Source organism: Notothenia rossii, assembly GCF_949606895.1.
Source record: "Notothenia rossii genome assembly, chromosome: 11".
NCBI classification, from domain to species: Eukaryota; Metazoa; Chordata; class Actinopteri; order Perciformes; family Nototheniidae; genus Notothenia; species Notothenia rossii.
The window spans coordinates 53895344-53916529 of NC_136910.1; the positions used below are offsets into that span (position 1 = coordinate 53895344).

Sequence of the window (21186 nt, forward strand, 5' to 3'; positions counted from 1 at the left end):
CGTTTTTTTTGACAAGTCTAATGGCTTACTGTGGTTCAACTCTGACAGTTTTAGGAGTATTTAGAGTATTTAGGCATATATGTGGTTGGATTCACTCAGTATAAACTGTTCAGTGTTACTATGATCATACAGCCAAATACTCGAACATGATTTTTCTTTTATTTTGTGACTCTGATGATCAGCAGTAGTACGGAGGGGGATGTTGGATAAACTCTTAGCCGGAACACTGAAAGGTTTATTCACGGTGACAAGGACGTTCAGCTGCAGCCTCTCAGGTGGAACATACAATTGAAAAACTTTCATAACAGCTTTTTTCATCAAGACTTTATTCAGTGAGTGTTTACCTTCAGATGGTACAAATACAGACTGGCTGAACTCCCCAAACTGTTCCCCAGCCAGCATTTTGCACCGAACCCGAATCTCATGATTGCCGTTAGTTTGAAACCCGAGAATAGAGTGATGTGTGCTCTTCAAAAGGCCGTCCTGTGGTAAGAAAACAAGGTTTGAACATCAGAGGAAGTGGAGCAGCTAAATGATCTTATTTTCATCTTATCTCATTCATTTTAATTTTCTAAGAAACATTCACAATCAATGTATCAAAGTCAAGGTCAAAGTCAACTTTATTGTCAATCTTTCAGTTTGTGTGTACAGACAGAGAGATTAAAATACCGTTTCCCACAATCCCGAATACAAAATTACAAATATGTATATCCTATATATACACAACCAACAGACACATGTTTACATATGCACACATTAAGATAAAAAACAACAATCAATAAATACAAAAATAACAGTCACTTCAATATCTTTGGGAATGTACATTAGTGCCAGATTGTCCATAGCAGCGTAAAAAATGTCTGGTGCTGGAATTAAGTGTCAAACACCTACCGCTTTCCACTGGTCGGAGATGGCGTTGCGGTACTGGACCTCGTACTGCAGCGTCATCCATCCCATATCTGCAGATGGAGGCGGCTTCCAGCTCAGAATGACTTCATAGTTATTGTCGGTCAAAATTCGCAGAGTCCAGTTCAGGCCCACCGGGGGATCTGGGCGCGCTGCAGGCGAACACATAAGAGTTTTAAAGGTCACCTATTATGCAAAATCCACTTTTTCATGTGTTTTCTACATCAACATGTGTGTGGAAAGAGATTCTGAAAGTTTCAGGAAAAAATATTTGCTTTCTTTTTGTCCCGATCCATTTATATAAAAACCGAAAATGAGCTGATCAGATTTTGGCTACTTTATGATGTCATAAAGTTGTTTTGGCTTGAGTAACCATTAGCCAATCAGCAACCAAGGTAACCCCTCCCCCCCACCTTATCACCTGAATCTCCTCTAGAGCACCATTGAGTTCTTTTTAACCAAATGTCTCTCAGAGGGGTGTGGGGAAGGGCTCCTTATTTTCCTCTAAAGTAACAGACAGAGAATCAGCACTTTGGAAACAGGGCTGAAACAGAGGGGATTATGGGTAATGCTGCAATGATCCGTTTGGTGTTTGGAGCCAAACACTTCAGAGACATGTTTTGTATATATCTGAGACCTATAATACATTGATGAAAAACAGTGTAATAGGGGACCTTTAATATCAGCAATTGAACAAGACTCTTTTTGAACAAAACTGTGTATAGAGTAAGTACAGCTTACACATAAGGATTCATGGATTCATTCAATAAAACATGGGTGGTGGAGGGATGTTATTTGGAGTATCATTAGGAACATTTCACTATTTGATTATTTACACAAATATTTGCTTTTTCTTTATACATCAAGTAATATTGTCAAAAGCTACTTAAGAAGATCTATTTCCTCCATGTTTCTAGGAATAGGAATACAACATGTGATATACATCAGGCTATCAATGATACCTGGACCTCCAGAATATGGATAGGAATGAATCTGGAAAGTAAGATGTATGAAAGTGCTACTGAAGTGGAGATTTCTGGCTAAAGAAAAATCATGATTTAATAGAAAAAGGCATTTCAAGATATGTATTGTGAAATTCGATACAAGACTCTACCTGTGAAAAGTCTTACATTTTACAAACAGATATCCTCATCATACCTCCGTATTGTATTAGCTTTCATTAAATATGTTGCTTAAATATGCAAATCAGGAATTGTCTAATTAATGAATTTAATAGTAAAAAATATATATAATGCAAATGTAGAGAAGACCATTTATTCTCTGCTTGACTTCATGCAAATAATTCAAATATCATCAAAACTAGGCTCACATGTTATAATAAAAGTATAAAAAACATCTGATTTCTTCTACCAGTTTGCCATGCATTTCTTTATTACAACACCAACAAGTAATTGTTGTTTTTCCTCCTCTAAAAACAATGGTAAATACTAGCATGTTGAAACTTGGATAATCATGAGTTATCAAAGATTATTGTTGTGATTAACGAAAAAATATGTCTAATGAATTGAAGTACTTATACGTAATAATACTAACTGATTGAATGTCATGGTGGCAAAATATGCATAATTCTAAACATTGAGCAGTGAATGAAAACACGTATAGTTTGCCTCTAGTTTCTTAGAACCAGGTTGCTTTGGTAAAACCTTACATGGGTTTATATTCTGCTTTCTATCAACTTCCTGTCTGGATCGTGACAGGCGTGCAGTTCACTCACCGATTTCTTGAAGTTCGAAGCGGTTCTCGTCATACATGATGTTTTGATCCCTGGAGCGAAGTTGGACTTGGTAATCTAACCAGGCGGATGTGTGGCTCTGGTTGAAAAAGCACTCGTTTGGCCTGTCTGTGCTGTAGTGAGGACACTCCATCCACTCTTTAGCCTGTCTGCAATGAGGGGGGGAGACAACATTTGTTATAACATTTGAAGAATTGTATTCTATTTTCTGAAAAAAGTTTGCAGGCTGTTAAAAAACTGTTTTTATAACAGACTGCAAACATGTTTATTTCTGCTTTAAAAGTTCACCTATTGAACAAAATCCACTTTTTCATGTCTCTTCTACATCAACACGTGTCCCCTCTGTGTAAAGAGATTCTGAAAGTTTCAGGAACAAAGATTCTCTCTCTTTTTGTCCTGATCCATTTCTATAAAAACCTGTCTGAAAATGAGCTGATCAGATTTTGGCAACTTTATGATGTCATAACGATTTTGTTTGCTTGTGTAACCATTAGCCAATCACCAACCAAGTTACACACACCCCCACCCCCCCCCCCGCCCCCCCCCCACACACACCTTATCACCTTATCATTGTGTTCTTTGTAACCAAATATCTCTCAGAGGGGCGTGGGGAGGGGCTCCTTATTTTCATCTAAAGTAACAGACAGAGAATCAGCACTTTGGAAACAGGGCTGAAACAGAGGGGATTATGGGTAATGCTGCAATGATCTGTTTGGTGTTTCGAGCCAAACACTTCAGAGACATGTTTTGTATATATCTGAGACTGTAATATGTTGATGAAAAACAGTATAATAGGGGACCTTTAAATGTGGGCATATAACATGAGGCTCTCTAGAGATACTCACTTTTGATGTCTATTTAAGAAACTGCAGATTTGTGGCAGTTTCACTTGGGATTTGTTGAAAAAAAATATAGAATAATGCAATGCACTTACTATTCAGTTAGAGAGTAACACTACCATGCCCTCAGATGTAGTAATATCTCACAGCTAAGTGTAAACCTCAACTGGACTTTCTCCTTGTCAACAGAGTGAGCAGGTGCTCCATATGCCAGATAACACTTGAACACAACCATGTGCACATTGGAGTAGTAAAAGCAGTGACCTTGCTATAACAGGTGGAGAAAGAGGTTCTTTCAACCATGCTAAAGTAAATGTACTTATACCCTGAAGTGCAATTTCTGTCATATTCACCTTCTTTGTTATCAGAAATATACAGTATGTACTAAGTGACTTCACATTCAATCCATTTTAATCTCTTTTTGTTTCTTCCTAGCTCTTTTATTAGCTGCATCAAACAATATATATTGCACTTCATTCAAAGCTAAGAACACAAATATATATATGTAGGTTTAACATTTCAACACTTATTATTGTATTTTTTATATTTATTGCATATTGTTTAAAAGGCATTTTGTTTAAATGGTTACGTTATCGTACCCCGAACTCTATCAGAAAGAAAGGAGGATGAACTCAAAAGAAAAGGGCCTCTTCTTATCTCTTTCCCATTTTTCAATGTGTGACCTTGGTTTGCTTAAACTCACAGAAAGAGCTTTTTCTGTTATCATTATTTCCCCTTACTCTTTGTTTTTGTAGAACAAACGGAGATCTCCCGGTTCTGAGAAGTTCTTGGAAGTGCCGACATTCCATCTGCAGAGGAAAGTCTCCAAATTGGCGGAGACGCAGCCCGTGAAATGTGGGTTTATCCGGGGGAGGACTGTAGGGAACAGAGGGAGGGGAGGAAAAGTAAGCACACATCGAATTATTTTCCAACTGTAAAGATTTATGACGCTTTCTCTTCTCTGATGCAACTCTTAGAAATCATGGCTGTGCTCCAGGGAAAGGATAGTATCTGTAACTTAAACCCAGTGAGCATCGCAGCCACAGGGCAATACGTCAGCTTTTTCCTGGAAGTCCTTTTGTTGCTCTTCAAATTAAAGCTGGGGCGGTGGAGTTCACCAGCACGGCTGTCGTGGAATCTGCTTTCGGTGAACTCAAAGAAGGCACAGAAAGTACTCCTTGGAACAAGTTTTACTAGCTGCGTAAACTCAAGCCATGTGTGCACAGAGCATATTTCTACAGCTTCCTCGCAGCAGACTATAGCTCCCAAACCATGTCTGTCTGTCTGTCTGTCTGTCTGTCTGTCTGTAGGGAGTTTCACACTCAGTCTCAAAGCCAAAACAATGAAGGGGCTCTATAACGCCTTTTGGGTTTTTTCCTTTCCTATAGTGTGATATATAGGTTTTTGTGCATATCTTCAGGCTATAATCCAAAAGTGTCTCTCCAACACACTACCCCCCACTGCCTGAAACACCTTCATTGGGCTCCTTTGTTTACTTCCATAACATAGTGACATCCCTAAGTAACACTTGTGCTTCTATTGGCTAGCGCTCCAACACATTGTACGTGATCGGCTAAGGGTCAGGATATCTCTAAGCAGTTGGACAATCACAACAGCTAACCAATCAGAGCAGACTGGGCTCTGGCTTCAGACAGAGGGTGTAAAGCAGTGGCGAACCGTCAGGGCCTTCAAGGTATTCAGAGAATACCCTGGAACACAAAAATCGATTTAATTATATAAATAAAATGTAATAAAATGTAATAAAATGTAATAAAATGTATATAAAATGAATAAATGAGAATCGTATCTGTGTTGTTGATCTGTAATATTACAGTGTTACGTTGATTTGTTTGTCCTTCTCGGACCATGCACTACGCATTTCAGTGGTTTTGTGTTAGAAAAGAAAGCAACCAATCAGATCTTGTTCTGGGTCTCTGGGTAGAACGTCCTTCAGCCAAGGTATTCTACATCCTTGATAGAATGCCCTGGCCGTTGCAATGAAAGAGAGCGTACGTTTGGACTGACAGTTTGATCAACCAATCAGATATTGATTTGCAGCCAATGGGCGTGTTCTTTCAGAGTTCCCCTCGGTTCCAGGGTACTCTAGTCTAGAAGGCCCGCTAGTTAACTGGCTCGAGACAGAGGATTTAGAACGAATGCGACGAAGCCATTCATGCCGTTTTATTGTTTTTAACGTTGAAATGACAAGTGCAACAGGTGAAGATGAAGTTGTTGCGGAATTGTTGTGAGTACCCTTTTCAAGACGATAATTCAGTGAAAAGACGGACATTATATTGCCGCGGAGGGGGGGGGGGGGGAGCGGCGGCGGCGGCGGCTGGGTGTGTCTACAGAAGGTCCAGTTGTCATAGCCACGGTTCGCCACTGGTGTAAAGAGATGCTGCAGCACAGGCAGTATGAGAAAATTAAAGAGCCTTTTGAACATTAAAGCATGGAGACATGTCACAGTAGTAGAGGCACAAAATATAAATATGATCCTGAAAATGAGCATAATGGGTCTTGTTTTAGTTAAATTTAGAAAATATCGTTACTGCAAAATCTATTGGAGACGATCATCATATAGTGAAAACCTTATCATGACAGCCATAAAATAGATTATAAATATTTGTAAATTACTACCATTTTTAGAATGCTGTTGATTGATGGTCATACACATAGGGAAGGTTTTTATAAAAATAAAAGAAAGTTTAAATAAATAAAGAGACATTAAATGTAAAGGGATTGTCCACTTAAAGGTTAATCCACATTATTTGACAATATAACAACAAAAAAAATGAATTTAAATATTTGAATTTATAAAATAAACTGTAAATCTGAAATGGAAAACTTGTCTAATGGAGGCGAGTTATCCCTTTAAACAAATAGCTGACTGTGCTTTTGTATTAAGCAGGGCTGCTGATTGTATTACCAGTAGGGATCCTAATAAATGATTCTGGGGACAGCAGCATCTGAAATCAACATGTAAGAACACATGAGCGCATGCTTGCCGAGCACAAGATGGCTCCTTCACAGCTGAGAGGCAGCGCTCAGAGCGACCATGAATACCTCTGGCCCGCTTAGGGTGCTTCAGGGAAAAGAAGGAACAGGTTAAAAATAACCTGTTTACAGATTCCCGACTCGTCCTCGGAAATTCTGCTTAGCTCAGGATTAAAAGAAAAATCAATTTGACACTCAGCTATGCCGGGCATTTAAATGTCTCACCTCATCATGTGTGTGTGCATGTGTGTGTGTCAACTTGATTTATTAAACATGTTTCTGGGTGTGACAGCAACTACAGTAGTACAATTGATAAATACGTATGATATGACAATAGAAAACATCCAACTTCTGCCATACAGTTTATATCATACTTTTAATTAACAGAGGTTTGTCAAACACATACATATAAATCTGAGGGTTGTATATGGGAATGGTTACCTAAATGACTTTCTAGAAAGTGTACTGTGTCACATATCAAATGTATTCTCTATAAGCACATATCACACAAATCTGGTATATATTTGCAACCAGTAAAACAAAGTGTGGATTGGAAGCATTGTGGTTTACTTTTGATTGTAAATAATTATAGGTCCCATTTAGCCCTACTACTACTTGTTAAAAACCCTACTTCAGTAGTAAATGGTCATAAATTGGTCATTTTAAGTATTTATGTTATGTAACATAACATATGTCATCATTTAATTTATTTATTTAAGGGGCAAGAGTTAACGTAAGTTGACTTAGGTTAGGTCAACCTTGACTTTTGGTTTTACACAAACAGCAATTTCCTGGTATAACATATTGAGCTGATAAGGTTAGCTGTTGTTTGGTGGATACACAAAACAATTAATCAAGTATTGTTAAGGTCCTCATTTTTGCTGTCCTTCCTTGTCAAGTTATGAATGGCCCCGTATCCGTTAACAAAACTAAATCAACTCGCTAACCATACATTTTCCGTTCGCTGCTGTGTTTGCTCAACAGCCGCGAGACAGAGTTCACCCCTGGTGTAAGTAAACATGTGAGCGGCAGCAGCCAAGCACTTTGTGAACACAGCCATCAGAGCCGAAAAACACACACACACACAACATTTCCAAGATTGAAAATATCTATTTGATCATATTTGAACATATTGTCATTACAGGACTCCCGATTCTGAGGTAAACTGTCACACGCATACAGAGTAAACATGTTCACAGCATGAATCTCTCTAAATGCTGCCGACAGTCTATTTCAGGGCGAAACAAAAACATCCTCGCTCAATCTGTTTCGAAAAGACCGCATGCGTTTCCTTTTCAGGAACAAATTAGAGCGGAACAGGAAATAGCAGCTATTAATCTCCTTAAAAAGACTCACTCATACAGCAGATGCCGTATATTATAGAGGCAGAACACAGCTTATTGTTTTTGTCATCTGTATTTCCATTATAGCATCTATTAACATCTGCTCAGTAAGTAGGCGGCAAGCCTTCATAATGTCTTCCAGTGAGCACATGTCCAGACATCAATCAGTGCACTCTCAGGAGGAAAGACCTCATCCTCTGTATTTAGAAAAAGCCATTTCCTACCATGGCTAAGAGCTTTCAACGCTTTCAATAGTAATTTGGGGAACCTTTTACTAACAACTAACTAACAAGGTCTAGCAACATAACAAGCTTGTGTATGCCTGAATGTATGGAGCGGCAATATGATATCGTAATCACATCAAGAAGCAATGTCAAGAGGCAATGTCCCGATTCCTGGATGATGTACAGTGGTAATCAGGTGGTGAGGAAGAATATTCAAGTTCCCCCCCTACAGGGACTATTTAATTTGTCGAATTAAATCTTGAGCGTCTAGTGTATTTAAAGTCTGAGCCATTTTCTTCTCTACATATAGAAGGTTGACTGACAGAGTACCTAGAAATGTCCACAAAATAGTACAAGAGATGATCTTCAGTAAGAAATATCCAATCATCAAGCTAGTGCCAAGTGGTTGTGTCTAAATTGAAAACCCATCGGAGAAACCTTTGCGAAAGGTTTACCCAGACTGGCTTTACTGTAACCATTGAAAGGTAAACGTGGAACTATCTTGCGAGATATTCGCAAATGAGGGCGGGTTAAACCTTGTCGTGCATTTATTTATTTTAATCTTGCGCAGAGAACATCCCATGATCTGTTAAATAACGCACAATTTCCCCCTCGACCTTCCCATCCTGTACTTGTTGTTCCACTATGGCAAAAAGGGTTTTAAGTGCATGCTTTAAAGAGAAACTAAGAGAAGAAGACAGCTCTGACCTCTTCTCGTTAGATTTAGCAACATTTGGAGATGGTGCTGCTAGCTACTTTCGTTAGAAAAGAGTTTGGCAAAATTGGCAGTTTTCTGGTTTTATACATTTAAAAATCTAGTTTAGATTTGCTAGCTTCTCAAATCTGACTCAACCAAGCTTTAACGCACAACTTGTCACGATCTGTCTGCGTTGTGTTTTGTCTTGTCTAGATCTGTGTTTGGTTTCCTGTCTGTGGGCCCTTCTCACTTCGGTTAAATGGATTCCTCGCGTCCCTCACTTGCGTCGTTTCCCTGCGACTAGTCCCTCCCACCAGGGAAGCATGGAGAGATGCATGAAACCACGAGAACCAGGAAAATGAGTTCTAATGGGACGTTCTTTCCTCCGGAGAGTCACGTGAAGCGACGTCCGTTTGTGATGACGCTGCACAGCTGATCGTCTGACAGCAGCTCTGTCCCCGTTGTTTCCACACACACCCCCGCCTCTGTTAGTACACATTTACTGACACAAACATTTGTATCATCTGTTGTAGACCCAAATACATTAAATCAAATAAGAACTCATTCTCAAAAAAGATAAACGCCATTCTTAAAATGTATAAACGAACTATAGTTTGATTAATATTGGTTAGAGCACAATAGAAATAAAATAATTCAGAGAAGAAAAAGAGTTATCTATCAAAACCCAATTAGATTAACATTCATTGGATTGCACACTTTGTTTGTTTGTTTGGATATGTAGCACATTAACATTTTGAATAGCACTTAATGACTGACTGAATGGAAATGACAAATGAAAATGTAAAACGAAAAAAGCGATCATGAAAATGTTTCCAAAAAATGAATAAAGTGATTTTTGACCACTTTGTTGTTCAGATATATCACATATTTGTAACTAAATTATACATGAATTGAAACAAAACACGGTATAAACTGAGGAGTGACTCCCGTGAGGTTCATGTATTTTCTTCACTCCGCTGGGAAACTGCTCTCATGTCAAGAAGCATCAGATCAGTGCATGCGCTGCATCGTCCAATCATTGAGCGATACACAGTAAGGGGGCGGGGCGAGTGTCTGAGGATTTCATCGGAGGATGGTCTGGTGGTTCCGCGGTTATCGCTCCTCCGTTATCGCTCCTCGCTCCTCGGGCAAAAATAAGGCCATTGGGACGCTACTCAAGATGGCGCAGACAAATCAACTTCCGGTGAGACCGAGACCGAGGAGCGAGGAAATGAAAAATAAGAGAAGTGAGAAGGGGCCCTGTGTGTGTTCTCTCCTACCTGTTCCCTCCTACCTGTTTTCTTGATTGTGTTCACCTCGTGCCCCTGTGTGTTCTCTTCCCTCCTCACCTGTCTCTTGTTTCCTTGATTAGTCCTGTGTGTATTTAAGTTCTGTTTTTTCTGTCTGTCATTGTTGGTTCGTCGTTTGTCTGTGACTGTGTTCACCGGGGAGTGTTCTGTTTGTCCGTGTTATCCTTGAAATAAAGGTATTTTCAGTGTTATCTGCATTTCGGTCCTTCTTGCTTTGCTCACCCGTAACAGAACCAACCAACCAACCAACCAACCAAAAGATGGACCCAGCAGCCTGTACGAGGTGACGTACAATTTGACATGCTTTAAAAACGACTGTCGATATGCCTCCAGTAGTGAAGAGAGGCAGTCTATTATCTCAACGGCATGCCAATAAGTAACCTCAAGGCTATTGTTAAGGGAGTTACTACCCGAGTGGGTGGAGGACTTTTTTGGTAGCTTTGAGGTCAAACCTGTTTCCCGGCCTGCTAGCCCCTGGCATGTTAGCCCCCTGTCGGCCATAGTTCCCAACATGGCTCCTTTCAAGGACCCTTTCGCTGGGTCTCGTCTGGCCTTTGGAGGACCTCTGAGCCTCCACAAGGCTTCAAGGCAGCATGGAAGGAAACGCAAGGTTGCGGCCCCCAGCAGCCATGGTTCCATCCCCGGTTCTGGTCCCAGCAGCCATGGTTCCAGACCGAATTCTGGCCCCAGCAGCCATGGTTCCGGCCCCAGTTCTGGCCCCAGCGGCCATGGTTCCGGCCCTGGTTCCGGCCCCACCAGCCATGGTCCCTCCTCTAGTCCCAACTCAAGTCCCTTCTCTAGTCCCTTCTCAAGTCACTTCCCTAGTCCCTTCTCTAGTTACCTCTCAAGTTCCCTCTCAAGTTCCCTCTCGAGTCCCCTCTCAAGTCACCTCTCGAGTCCCCTCTCAAGTCATCTCTCGAGTCATCTCTCGAGTCTCCTCTCGAGTTCCCTCTCAAGTCCCCTTTCAAGTCACCTCTCGAGTCCCCTCTCAAGTCCCTACTACATGTCCTGTGCCGTTGGAGGCCCTGCCGACTACTCTTCTGCCGGGGGTCCTGCCAATCCTATTTCCTGTGCCGTTGGAGGCCCCGCCGACGATTCTTCTGTCGGGGGTCCTGCCAACCCTATGTCGTGTACTGTTGGAGGTTCCGCTGGGGGTCCTGCCAGCTCCATGTCCTGTCCCGTTGGGGGTCCCGCTGACTATTCTTCCGCCGGGGGTACTGCCAACCCTATGTCCTGTGCCGTTGGAGGTCCCGCCGACAACTCTTCTGCCGGGGGTCCTGCCAACCCCATGTCCTGTGTCGTTGGGGTTCCGCTGAGAGTCCTGCCAATCCTATGTCTTGTTCCGTTGGAGGTCCCGCCGTCACCTGTCTCGCCGGGGATCCTGCCAACTCCTGGTCCTCTTCCGTGGGGGATCCTACCGAAGCCTGTCCCACCGGCTCGGGTTCCTGTCCAGCCGACACCGGGACCTGCCCGGCTTCCGGAGCTGTCGCGTCAGCGCCTTCATGCCCGGCCTCCGGAGTTGTCCCGTCGTCGCCTTCTTCGCCCTTGGGCCCGGCCCCCTGAGAGCCGCGGTCTTCGCCTTCGAGCCCGGCCCCAAGTGCCTCGGGGCGTCCGCACGAGACCCCCTCCATGGTCTCTGCCTTGCCCCCGGGCCGTCCGCCCGAGATCCCTTCCGGGCCCTCCGCTGTGCTCCTGGGCTGTCAGCCCAAACCCTTCCTCCTGACCCCCTCTACCCACCCTGGTGGCCCTTAGTTCAGTTTTTTCTGTCTGTAATTGTTGGTTCGTCGTTTGTCTGTGACTGTGTTCACCAGGGAGTGTTCTGTTTGTTCGTGTTATCCTTGAAATAAAGGTATTTTCAGTGTTATCTGCATTTTGATCCTGCTTGCTTCGCTCACCCGTAACACAACTATCAATCTGTAAGACCCAACTCTTCAAATAAGTTATAATCAAGCATTTCCTATACATTCAAGTTGCTATCAACAAAAACAGCTGGATTGTTTCTAGCAGCAACCTGTGTTGATTAGAGCAGTGAAAGGTACAGTTAACCACAGGCTAATTCCAATGCCTCCAATACATTTTTAGGTACATTGTGTATTCAGTTTTTATAGCCGTTTGCACTCCTTCCCCAGCAAGAGTATTTGGACGTCACTCACAATGAATTAAGCAAATAACACAAAGGAGAATTAAGTGTTGAAAGCATTAAACGTTACTAAACAAACGTAAACAAGACATAATAGCCTCTGTCTGCAAGATAAATGACGCCTCTTATAAATACTGAGATCATTTGTTTTTCATTTTACATACCAAAAAGCCATCTACCACAAATTGTCACCACATTGGTTTCCATAACTCCTTTTGAATGCAGCGATTTAGAAAAATCTGGAGGGTATTCAAAGTTGGCGAACTATAGCGCACAAGTCTGTAAAAAACATGCAGAGCTGAGGCACCGTTGAGTTCAAAGGACAAATTGGCAGCAAGTTGAAAGCTTTCACTTGCTTGTTAAGCTACAGGGGGAAATTACATGTCTGTCAGAACACGGCTGCCTTGTTCGTAAAGCATAACAACTAAAACAGAATAAAAGTAAATAGCAGGAAAACAGGCTGAACACATCATCTATCAACACCAAGCTGAAGTACACTACAAGTGTTATGTAACGTGACAAACACAGGATGTCCCCATGTGACATTGAGGGTCAATGCAGACCGTTAGTATCTTTGGGTAAAATACAACCTGTGTGTGCAAAAATACAGTCTTTTATTACCACTGAGGGGCTGTTACGGAGAAAGGGGGGGGGGGGGGGGGGGGGGCGCGACACTCTAAACAGCTTCCCATTGTTCAACAGTGGAGTACTCTCTACTCTCCAGAATTCCTGGGAAGCCAATTCACTAGAAAATCTCTGCTCGCTCTGTGTGGAGGGCTTTGCTGTTGTGCAACACATATTCATTTGAATGTCAAATCAGTACGCAACACACAGTAACATTGCAACTGGACATCTTTTGTATTATTCAAGGCTCTTTCAAATTGGGCTGTTGTCTATTAGGGGTTTTATCTGGTGCTGCGCAACTTGTAATTGCAAACCAACTACATCAAAGATAATTAAAAATCAAAAAATGTGTAGAAAAGTTAAAAAAAAATCTAAATCAATGCCAACGACAAAAGTTGCAACCATAATAACACAATATATGATATCAAATAACAATAATTAAAAATCTGCATCATGCAATCATGTCTTGAAATGCCAAGAAATGCTTTAAAATTCTAAACTTCTCATAAATATTCATACACATACCTTGCTCAGAAGCGTGTTCCTGCGCTGAAGCAGTGAAGATGTGAAGGAGGAAGAGGAGCATGGTGAGAGCGGCAGCCATGGTGTTGAGCTGTGGAGAAAACATGTGGTGTGTAGTTAGTTCCTCCGTGCAGTCCACCCAGCTGCACCACACAGCCAATGAAGGCCCAGCCCACTACCAACATTAAACACTCCTTAACTTCTCTCTGATGAGAGGTTAGGTACACCCCGGATCAAACGAGTGCTTTAGATAAACACATTCAACAAACAACGTAATGTTCTAGTTTGTAAACCGGGCTCCAGTGCATATCAGCTTATCTGTTATTCTACATCCTAACATTGAGATGGAGGAACTATGCAAATATTTCTTTAAATACTTGACTCTTTAGGACACGAACCCAATACGTCAAAGTCAACTTGATTGTCAATCTTTCAGTTTCAGTGTGCAGACCCCCTTGTATGTCTTTGAATGCGTGTAATACAGTAACGTTTTACTGCTTAAGGATTTAAAAAAGTTTTTGATGCTTTAGATACACTTGACTTCTTGATGTGAAGACATTTGTGTAGGAACATTTCCCTTACAATTTAGAGCATAGTTGATATGATCTATGGTAAAAGTATTCAGAACTTTTGAACGCTTGAACCTTAACTCAACGATTTCTCAACAAATCGATGAAGCAATCGATGGAGAATGGTCAAAAACTAGTTTGATTATCATCCAATTGTTGACGTTGTCTTTTACTTATTGCAAAATATTATTTTTTAAATACCAAACGAGAAATTGGTTAATCTAGAAAAATTATAACCAGATTGGTTAATAATGAAAAATGACCCTTAGTACGGCTTTTTCAAGTATATGCTTCATTACTTTATTCTTTGAACTTCAATTTTAACTTAGTCTATTCTTGTATTTCAGATTCATTTTCTTTGTGTTATTTCATAATGTTATCATTTCAAAATATCCAATGACTCAACATGTCAAGGAGTTTATGTTTTTCGGTTCAGTTTGTTTTTTCATGGCACTTGTTGAAAGGTCGATGGCCATGGAACATTTATGAATAGATCCAAATCATACATATAATAATAATAACAATAATAATAATAATAATAATAATAATAAATGGGATTTGTATAGCACCTTTCCTAATGCTCAAAGACACTTTACATAAAAGGATATGCATTATATTTCACAAGTTCTGCACTCTCTGAATCCTTTTCCAGTTTCAATATAACTTTTCAGCACTAACAAGAACACGTACAAAGAAGTTAGAGTTTTCGAACGATTCACATATTTTTCCTTGTAATTTGAAATAACACAATACTTCTCTGACAATGGGGAGGACTAGGAGGGTCCCATTTAGATTATGACCATGTTTTATTCATATAATCTGCGTGGGATCATAATGTTTTTCCTTTCTGAAGAGAACACTTTTGTTCTCACCATGACATACATCTCCAGCCAACAGGATTGGCTTCCTGCCAGCACATTGTGAAATCCATCCTTACTACATTTTGGACCTTGTTTGGATCTTGTTTACTGAGCCTTGGCAAGGGATTCATACAGGATTTGTGTTATTTTCTTCTTGTGAGGCAGCGTTTTTCAACCCTCTGTGAATTAGTGATTAGGATTTACCCGGTATTTCTCCGATGTATTATTCAACTCCTCAACAAAAACTTCCTAAATGCTGAATAATCTATTTATAGACGCCTCCTTACTCAGAACAAAATAATAGGGTCAGTTTCGGATTTAGAGTGAAACATAATACCTGTTTTACTGCTGGCAATAAAATGACCTAATAGCATAAAAATCTGTGTCAACAGCCAGACACATAGGAACAATCCCTGAAGCTGTTTATTGAAGGTAGAGCATAGGTCAGAATGGATAAGATCATTGAGGTATCATGTTCATGAGCCCACCTTGTGAACAACATTTATTTATACAATATTCAAATGCCAAAGTGCCAAAATGTGCTGAAAACAAGATTATTCATTTCCCTGCTGCAGAACGAATAAAGGAATTTTAATTCTGATTTATTGAGTTGTCGATGTATTTAAACTGCGTGAACAACTCTTTCATTGAATATTAATCTCTTCTAGGAGGGGACACCCAGGCTGTTGCAAGCACAAGTGTGTTACATTTTGATATGTACAGGACTCAATATACAACATATTAATGATTTACTGGAATTAACTGACCCTGATTACATGCAGTATTGCAATATAGATAATGATTATTCCATCTTTGCTCTATTCATAGCTTTCATACACATTTGATAAAAACAGTCATTTCTGTCATAGAGGCAAACAAAAGATCCCCAATAGATTCTTATGTAGCAGTTACCAGTTCATTTTATTTTATATAAGTGTTTATATTATTAATATCCACACATTTTTCTTAATGTATGTCTAAATATGTTGCTGTATCTTTAACTTGCTTGATTTACAGTCATTAGAATTATTAGAATAATACCATTTCCAGTGATTTTTACTCTTTGCAATTAAAGGAATACTTTTACATTTCTTTAATCCTAGACTGTAAAATATGTAAATCATTTGTGATTATTTTCTTTCCATTATCTATTTCGGCCTCAAAGGTCTTCGGTCAGGCACTGCTAGGTTCACATAATGCGAAGACAATTGTTGATGCATAATCTGTCCCTAATTGTGTCAGGTGAATTGGAGGGCTTAATATATAGACATATTCGCATTGCTAAGGCCAAGTGAGGGAAAGACAATAAATCACTTTCAACAACACAAACGCTGCTGTAGTCACGGCATTCTGACTTTGTAATCTGTGTTTACAATTGTTGGTATGTTGATAACAGACACACATTTACACTGATAAGAGACATGAACAGACTACACTCCCTTTATAGCTGCAGATATCATCTCATATATACAGCCTATTTTTGGATGAACAGGTGTGGATTCCAGAAACAAACTCAAGGTCATAGAGTTTTGGGAAACGTTCTAGTAAACTTGGTTCATTAGTTTTTCTCTGTTTCTTTGTATACATTTATATCTGCGAGTCATTTAAACCAGAAAACAGCATTGTCCTCAAATGTTTCTCCCTCTCTACTTCCAAACAAAAAAGAGCTGAAACTTAATTATAGCAAGGATAGCAGAGAAGATAACAAACATAGGGTTATATTCATCTCACATTGTGCCCATTTTAAGTGCATCATAGTGTATTGGGAATTAATCTGCCGAGGCTCTGCTTGAAAATAAGTCCAACAAAGGCCAAGATGTGGCCTGTAAAATCAAATGTAACGCTTTCTTTTTTTAGCCTGATTACCAGAGTCGGTTGATACTGAAACACTTGCTGATCACTTGCAGCCCCCACCAGAGGATTACAGAGGTCCGATTATGCTTATTGGGGGTTCTCCCTTTCATGTGGTGTGTTGTATAGATTCTTGGTCTGCAAAGGGTAAAATCCCAAAGTTCTTTACAGGGGGAGTTTCCCTCCAACACACTCCACCCCTGCCTGAAACGCCTCAATTGAACTCATGTGTTTGCTGTACTTCTGCGTCCTAATGAGATTGTGCTTGACTTGTGCTTCTATTTGCTTGTGCTCCGACCCATTGTTTATGTGGTAGGCTAAGAGGTGGGACATCCCCAACCAATCACAACAGAGTCAGCCAGATAACCAATCAATCAGAGCAGACAGGGCTCTGGTTTCAAACAGAGGGTGAAAACAGGTGCTGCAGCACAGGCAGTATGAGAACAATAAAGAGCTTTTTGAACATTAAAGCATAAAAACACATCACAGAAGGGGCTCGGAATACACATTTGCAACTGAAAATAAGCGTATTAGGGCCGTTTTGGGAGAAGCAAACAGACATTGACGATATAAACAGTTGTTTTTTCTAAAAGGCTAAACTACTCATGTTGGTTTACAGATAATAAAAGGCTAATGGCTTCATCTATATGTTAGATTAGCCTTGGAAAGACAAGCCTACACAAACGCATGTTCTCCAAAGAGGCTAAATATAAAAATAAAAAAGTCCTATACAATCCATGTTGACCTTGTTCTCTGTTTTTGCAAATACGGTTCTTAACTGTCCCTGATGACTTGACAACACAACGGTCATGACTATTTTGGGAGCCTGCTGTATGATGGCATTGGTAAGTCGTCGTCGTAAAAGGAATCTAGGTATGTAGGTCATTTGTCGCAGTATTTTAGGTAATATTTAACTATGCATTGTGTGTATGCGGCATCAATGAAAGAACATTGCAGTAGAATTGAAGGGAGGGTCGTTTAAAGCCAAAGAACATAGAATTTGAAGTACTGAGTCACTTTGGCGCCTCACAGTCATTGTTTATTGGCCCCATGGGGACATCATAACAAACTGTAAGCACAGTGTTATTGACAAACTAGCACCTTATAAACTGTGATTTCAAAAGTGTTAGCAGGAGTCTTAACCGTGCATAATAATGTGTTGTACCTTCAAACTATTGTCAAATGTCTGGTTTTTCTCAATTATTCCCTACTCAAGATATTCATATGAGACAGGAAAAAAGAAAGCTTGAATAAGTGAATGTTACACAAATAATTATCTTATTTTTGACGATAGATTTATTGTGAGCAACCACTTGAATAATTAGCTAATGCATCAGGGGGTAATAGTACTCTTTCTAGGATATAAACAAATGTCCCCTTAAAAATTACAACATACTAAGGTTACGCAAGTCCCTCCAAATTAAACTGTATGGCCCCTTGGTCCTACAGCACTTATGATAATACATATAATTGCTTTCCATGCTTTACCACCTATAGACTACACTTTATTTATTTATTTGCACATATAAACGACATATATAAAATACGTTATATCTATCTATCTATCTATCTATCTATCTATCTATCTATCTATCTGTCATATATATATATATATATATATATATATATATATATATATATATATATATATATATATATCGATATATATAGATATAAAGAGAAAGAGTTTGAACAGTGTGCACGAGAGGTCACACGCCAAAAATGCTTTAAGAAGCTAAATCCTTTATTTTATTTATTAGTAGTAATACAAAAATTAGAGTTAAAAGCACAATGTTCATATAAGTTAATGTTAAAGTTAAGATCAACTTGCAACATTTAAAACTCAAGAGGCTAGTATATTATATATTCAAATATAGACAACATTAAGGCTTACTTCACAGAAATGGCAGTTCAATTAGTTTGTTATCACAGTTTCGGCTGTTTTTCACACAGTGCTGTCTGAGATTTTGTAAAATTAATAAAGGAATATGTAGATTGAAATGCTCTGATACCATCACATACAATATATAATGAAGTATCCACTGTCAGGAGGATGTCAGTGTAGGATACGGTCGGTTTGCATACAGCAGCGTAAACACACGGACATGCTAAACAAACGTGAACTAACTCACTGTGGTGAAGTGGACACCGGTCTGCTCCCGTCCTACAGCTCCCGCACAAGGTCCTGCAAAACCGGGTACACCATTTCAATATCTCACTCACTAATTAAGTCTACAATCCCTCTGAACACAGCGCCGACACTCTCTGGAAAACCAACCGGGAAACCGAGCTCCATGCAGGGTGGTGACGCTGTCGAAGAAACGCCCTCACTGTTCTCCTCGTGTGTGTTTTTGTGTTTATGTGTGTGTGCGTGCGTGCGTGTGTGTGTGTGTGTGCGTGCGTGCGTGTGCAAGTGCGAGTGTGCGTGTGCGTGTGTGTGCGTGTGTGTGTGTGTGTGTTTGTTTTTGCAGCTGTAGCAGCCAGCCTGTTGTTCCCGAGTAAGAGAGAAATGTCGCCTTCTGCTGGTGGTGTCTGGCTACTGCAGGATAACGCCCAACAGATCTCCAGGAATAATTTCGGATTGTTAAATAATTCAAGTCAAATTAGATAAATGTAATTCAGCATTCATTTTTTTCTATTTGTTTTTCTGTGATTATTATTATATATTTTGTTGTATAGAAATGTTTTTTTATTGTTTATAATTGAAATGCTATGGCTTTAGTTGTATACACCTTTCAATTGATTTAAAGTAGTAGTGACACAGTTTAAAAAGCACATTTGACGATATAAATGTGATGTAATATATCAAAAATATATACATTTTGTATTGATATCTATATAATGTAACTGATGTGGAAGAAATGTAGTAGAATGTAGAATAGTGGTTACTAAAATCCCATTAATGGAAATACTCAAGTAAGGTAGAAACAACAAATCTAAATTGTACAGAACTTGAGTAAAAGTATTAAGTTACATTCCATTAAAGTTTGTCCATAAGTCCATCATCCTAAATAACTAGAAGTAGAAGAAGAAGTCCAGCATTCAAAATAGTATCTTATAAAAAAGTAGTAGTTTTGCTAGATCTGCAAAGTAACAAAATGCACAATGTAACGTTGGTTAAAAAAAAGTTCAATATCGTCTATTGTGTTGTGTCATTGTGAAATGGATGGGAGGAAATTCAGTCCAGCATAGAGGAAATGTTCAAAGTACTTCATATTTTCACTTGTATGTCATAGCGTATGAACAGTAACTAAAAGAATGAGGATGTGAGCCTCTATTGTAAAGTTCAAGTTCCTAGTTCCATGTACCGGAATGAAAGCAGATGAAAGGGAGGAACAATCTAAAGGAATGAAAGGAATAACCTAAAAATAATATAAGGTTTTAGTTACTAGTCTTTTGACATATTACGGAACTGCTATGTTTAGCGCGTTATTTCACAGCCTGGGAGTCACTTTACGGGTCAGGTTTAGTCTGTGGTACATGTAGTTCTCACATGGAAGTAACTTGTTTTTGACAGCCTGTGAGGACAACCCACACAGTTTCCACATGCTTTACATAGGACACATGTAGGCAGAGACACATGCAGTCACACACTCATGTCATATAGGGGCAGTGTGGTGGGAACAAGCTGTCAAAACTTTTAAAGTCAATATGATATCTATTTACAGTACATGCCAGCAGACAAGGACAGACATTAGGATACAGTTGGAGATGTGTTTCTGGCCTCATGATATATGCAATTGCAATACTTACACTAGCATGCCACAAACTCCTGAGAGAAGTATTCTCTTTAACTTCTCAATGCCCAACTACTGTATGTTCGCCGGCTAGTCTCTTACAAGTCTGTTACATGCGGCCTATACTGTACATATTAGAAACAGCCCTAAAAAACCCCAACATGTTTTAAAAGTTCAATCATATAACTATTTTCTGTGTCATTATAACCCCACAACTTTTGACTACAGTTTATTGACGGCTTTAGAAGAAGAGATTATTTTGCATCTGAGTTCAGCAAGTCAGTGAGCCAGACCTCCAATTAAAAAAAATGCACTTCAGGAATGCACTTCTACTACGGCGGTTCTGTTCTGTTGGGTCATGTGTTTTGTGTGTGTCATAATGGACTAAACTGCATTTTGTTGAGCAATCCTGTGTGGCAAAATGACAACAAGTAATCCTTGAACCCTTTCTCAATGCACTGCTGCGGACATGTGTTCCTGTTAACTCTCAAAGTATTCCAGTGTATGAACAACCCACTTCTTGACCTTCAAAGAAGGATGAGAGCTGAATTTGTAGTGAATAAAAACAACATATTTTTCTTAAAGGCACAAGGCCTGGACTTAACCAATGGTAGACCTGTCACATTGTATCTACAAGCATAAAGACAGGACACAATGTATTAACGGTAAAGGTGCTTGGTAAATAGTGAAGTTAGCATTGTGTTTACTTAGTTAATGTTAATTATTAACAGCAAAAGCAAAGTTCAAATAAAACTAAATCATACAAAGAAGCTGCAAGCTGGATCTTCTGAGATTGCAATTTGCAAAACAACATTCC

At 39.6% G+C, this 21186-nt stretch overlaps 1 protein-coding gene across 1 annotated transcript in view; it reads right to left on the reverse strand.

Annotated features, from left to right (window-relative positions):
• ghrb (growth hormone receptor b) overlaps nt 1-18964 on the reverse strand; it is a 26984-nt gene extending 8020 nt beyond the window's left edge. Inside the window, exons 1-4 of the mRNA XM_079656741.1 lie at nt 18765-18964; nt 13356-13443; nt 4239-4374; nt 2642-2808 (exon numbers count right to left, since the gene is read on the reverse strand). Coding sequence (XP_079512867.1) covers nt 2642-2808; nt 4239-4374; nt 13356-13434 — 382 coding nt within the window. The 5' untranslated portion in view covers nt 13435-13443; nt 18765-18964. The remainder of the gene's footprint in view (nt 1-2641; nt 2809-4238; nt 4375-13355; nt 13444-18764) is intronic.
• Nucleotides 18965-21186: the final 2222 nt, after the last annotated feature.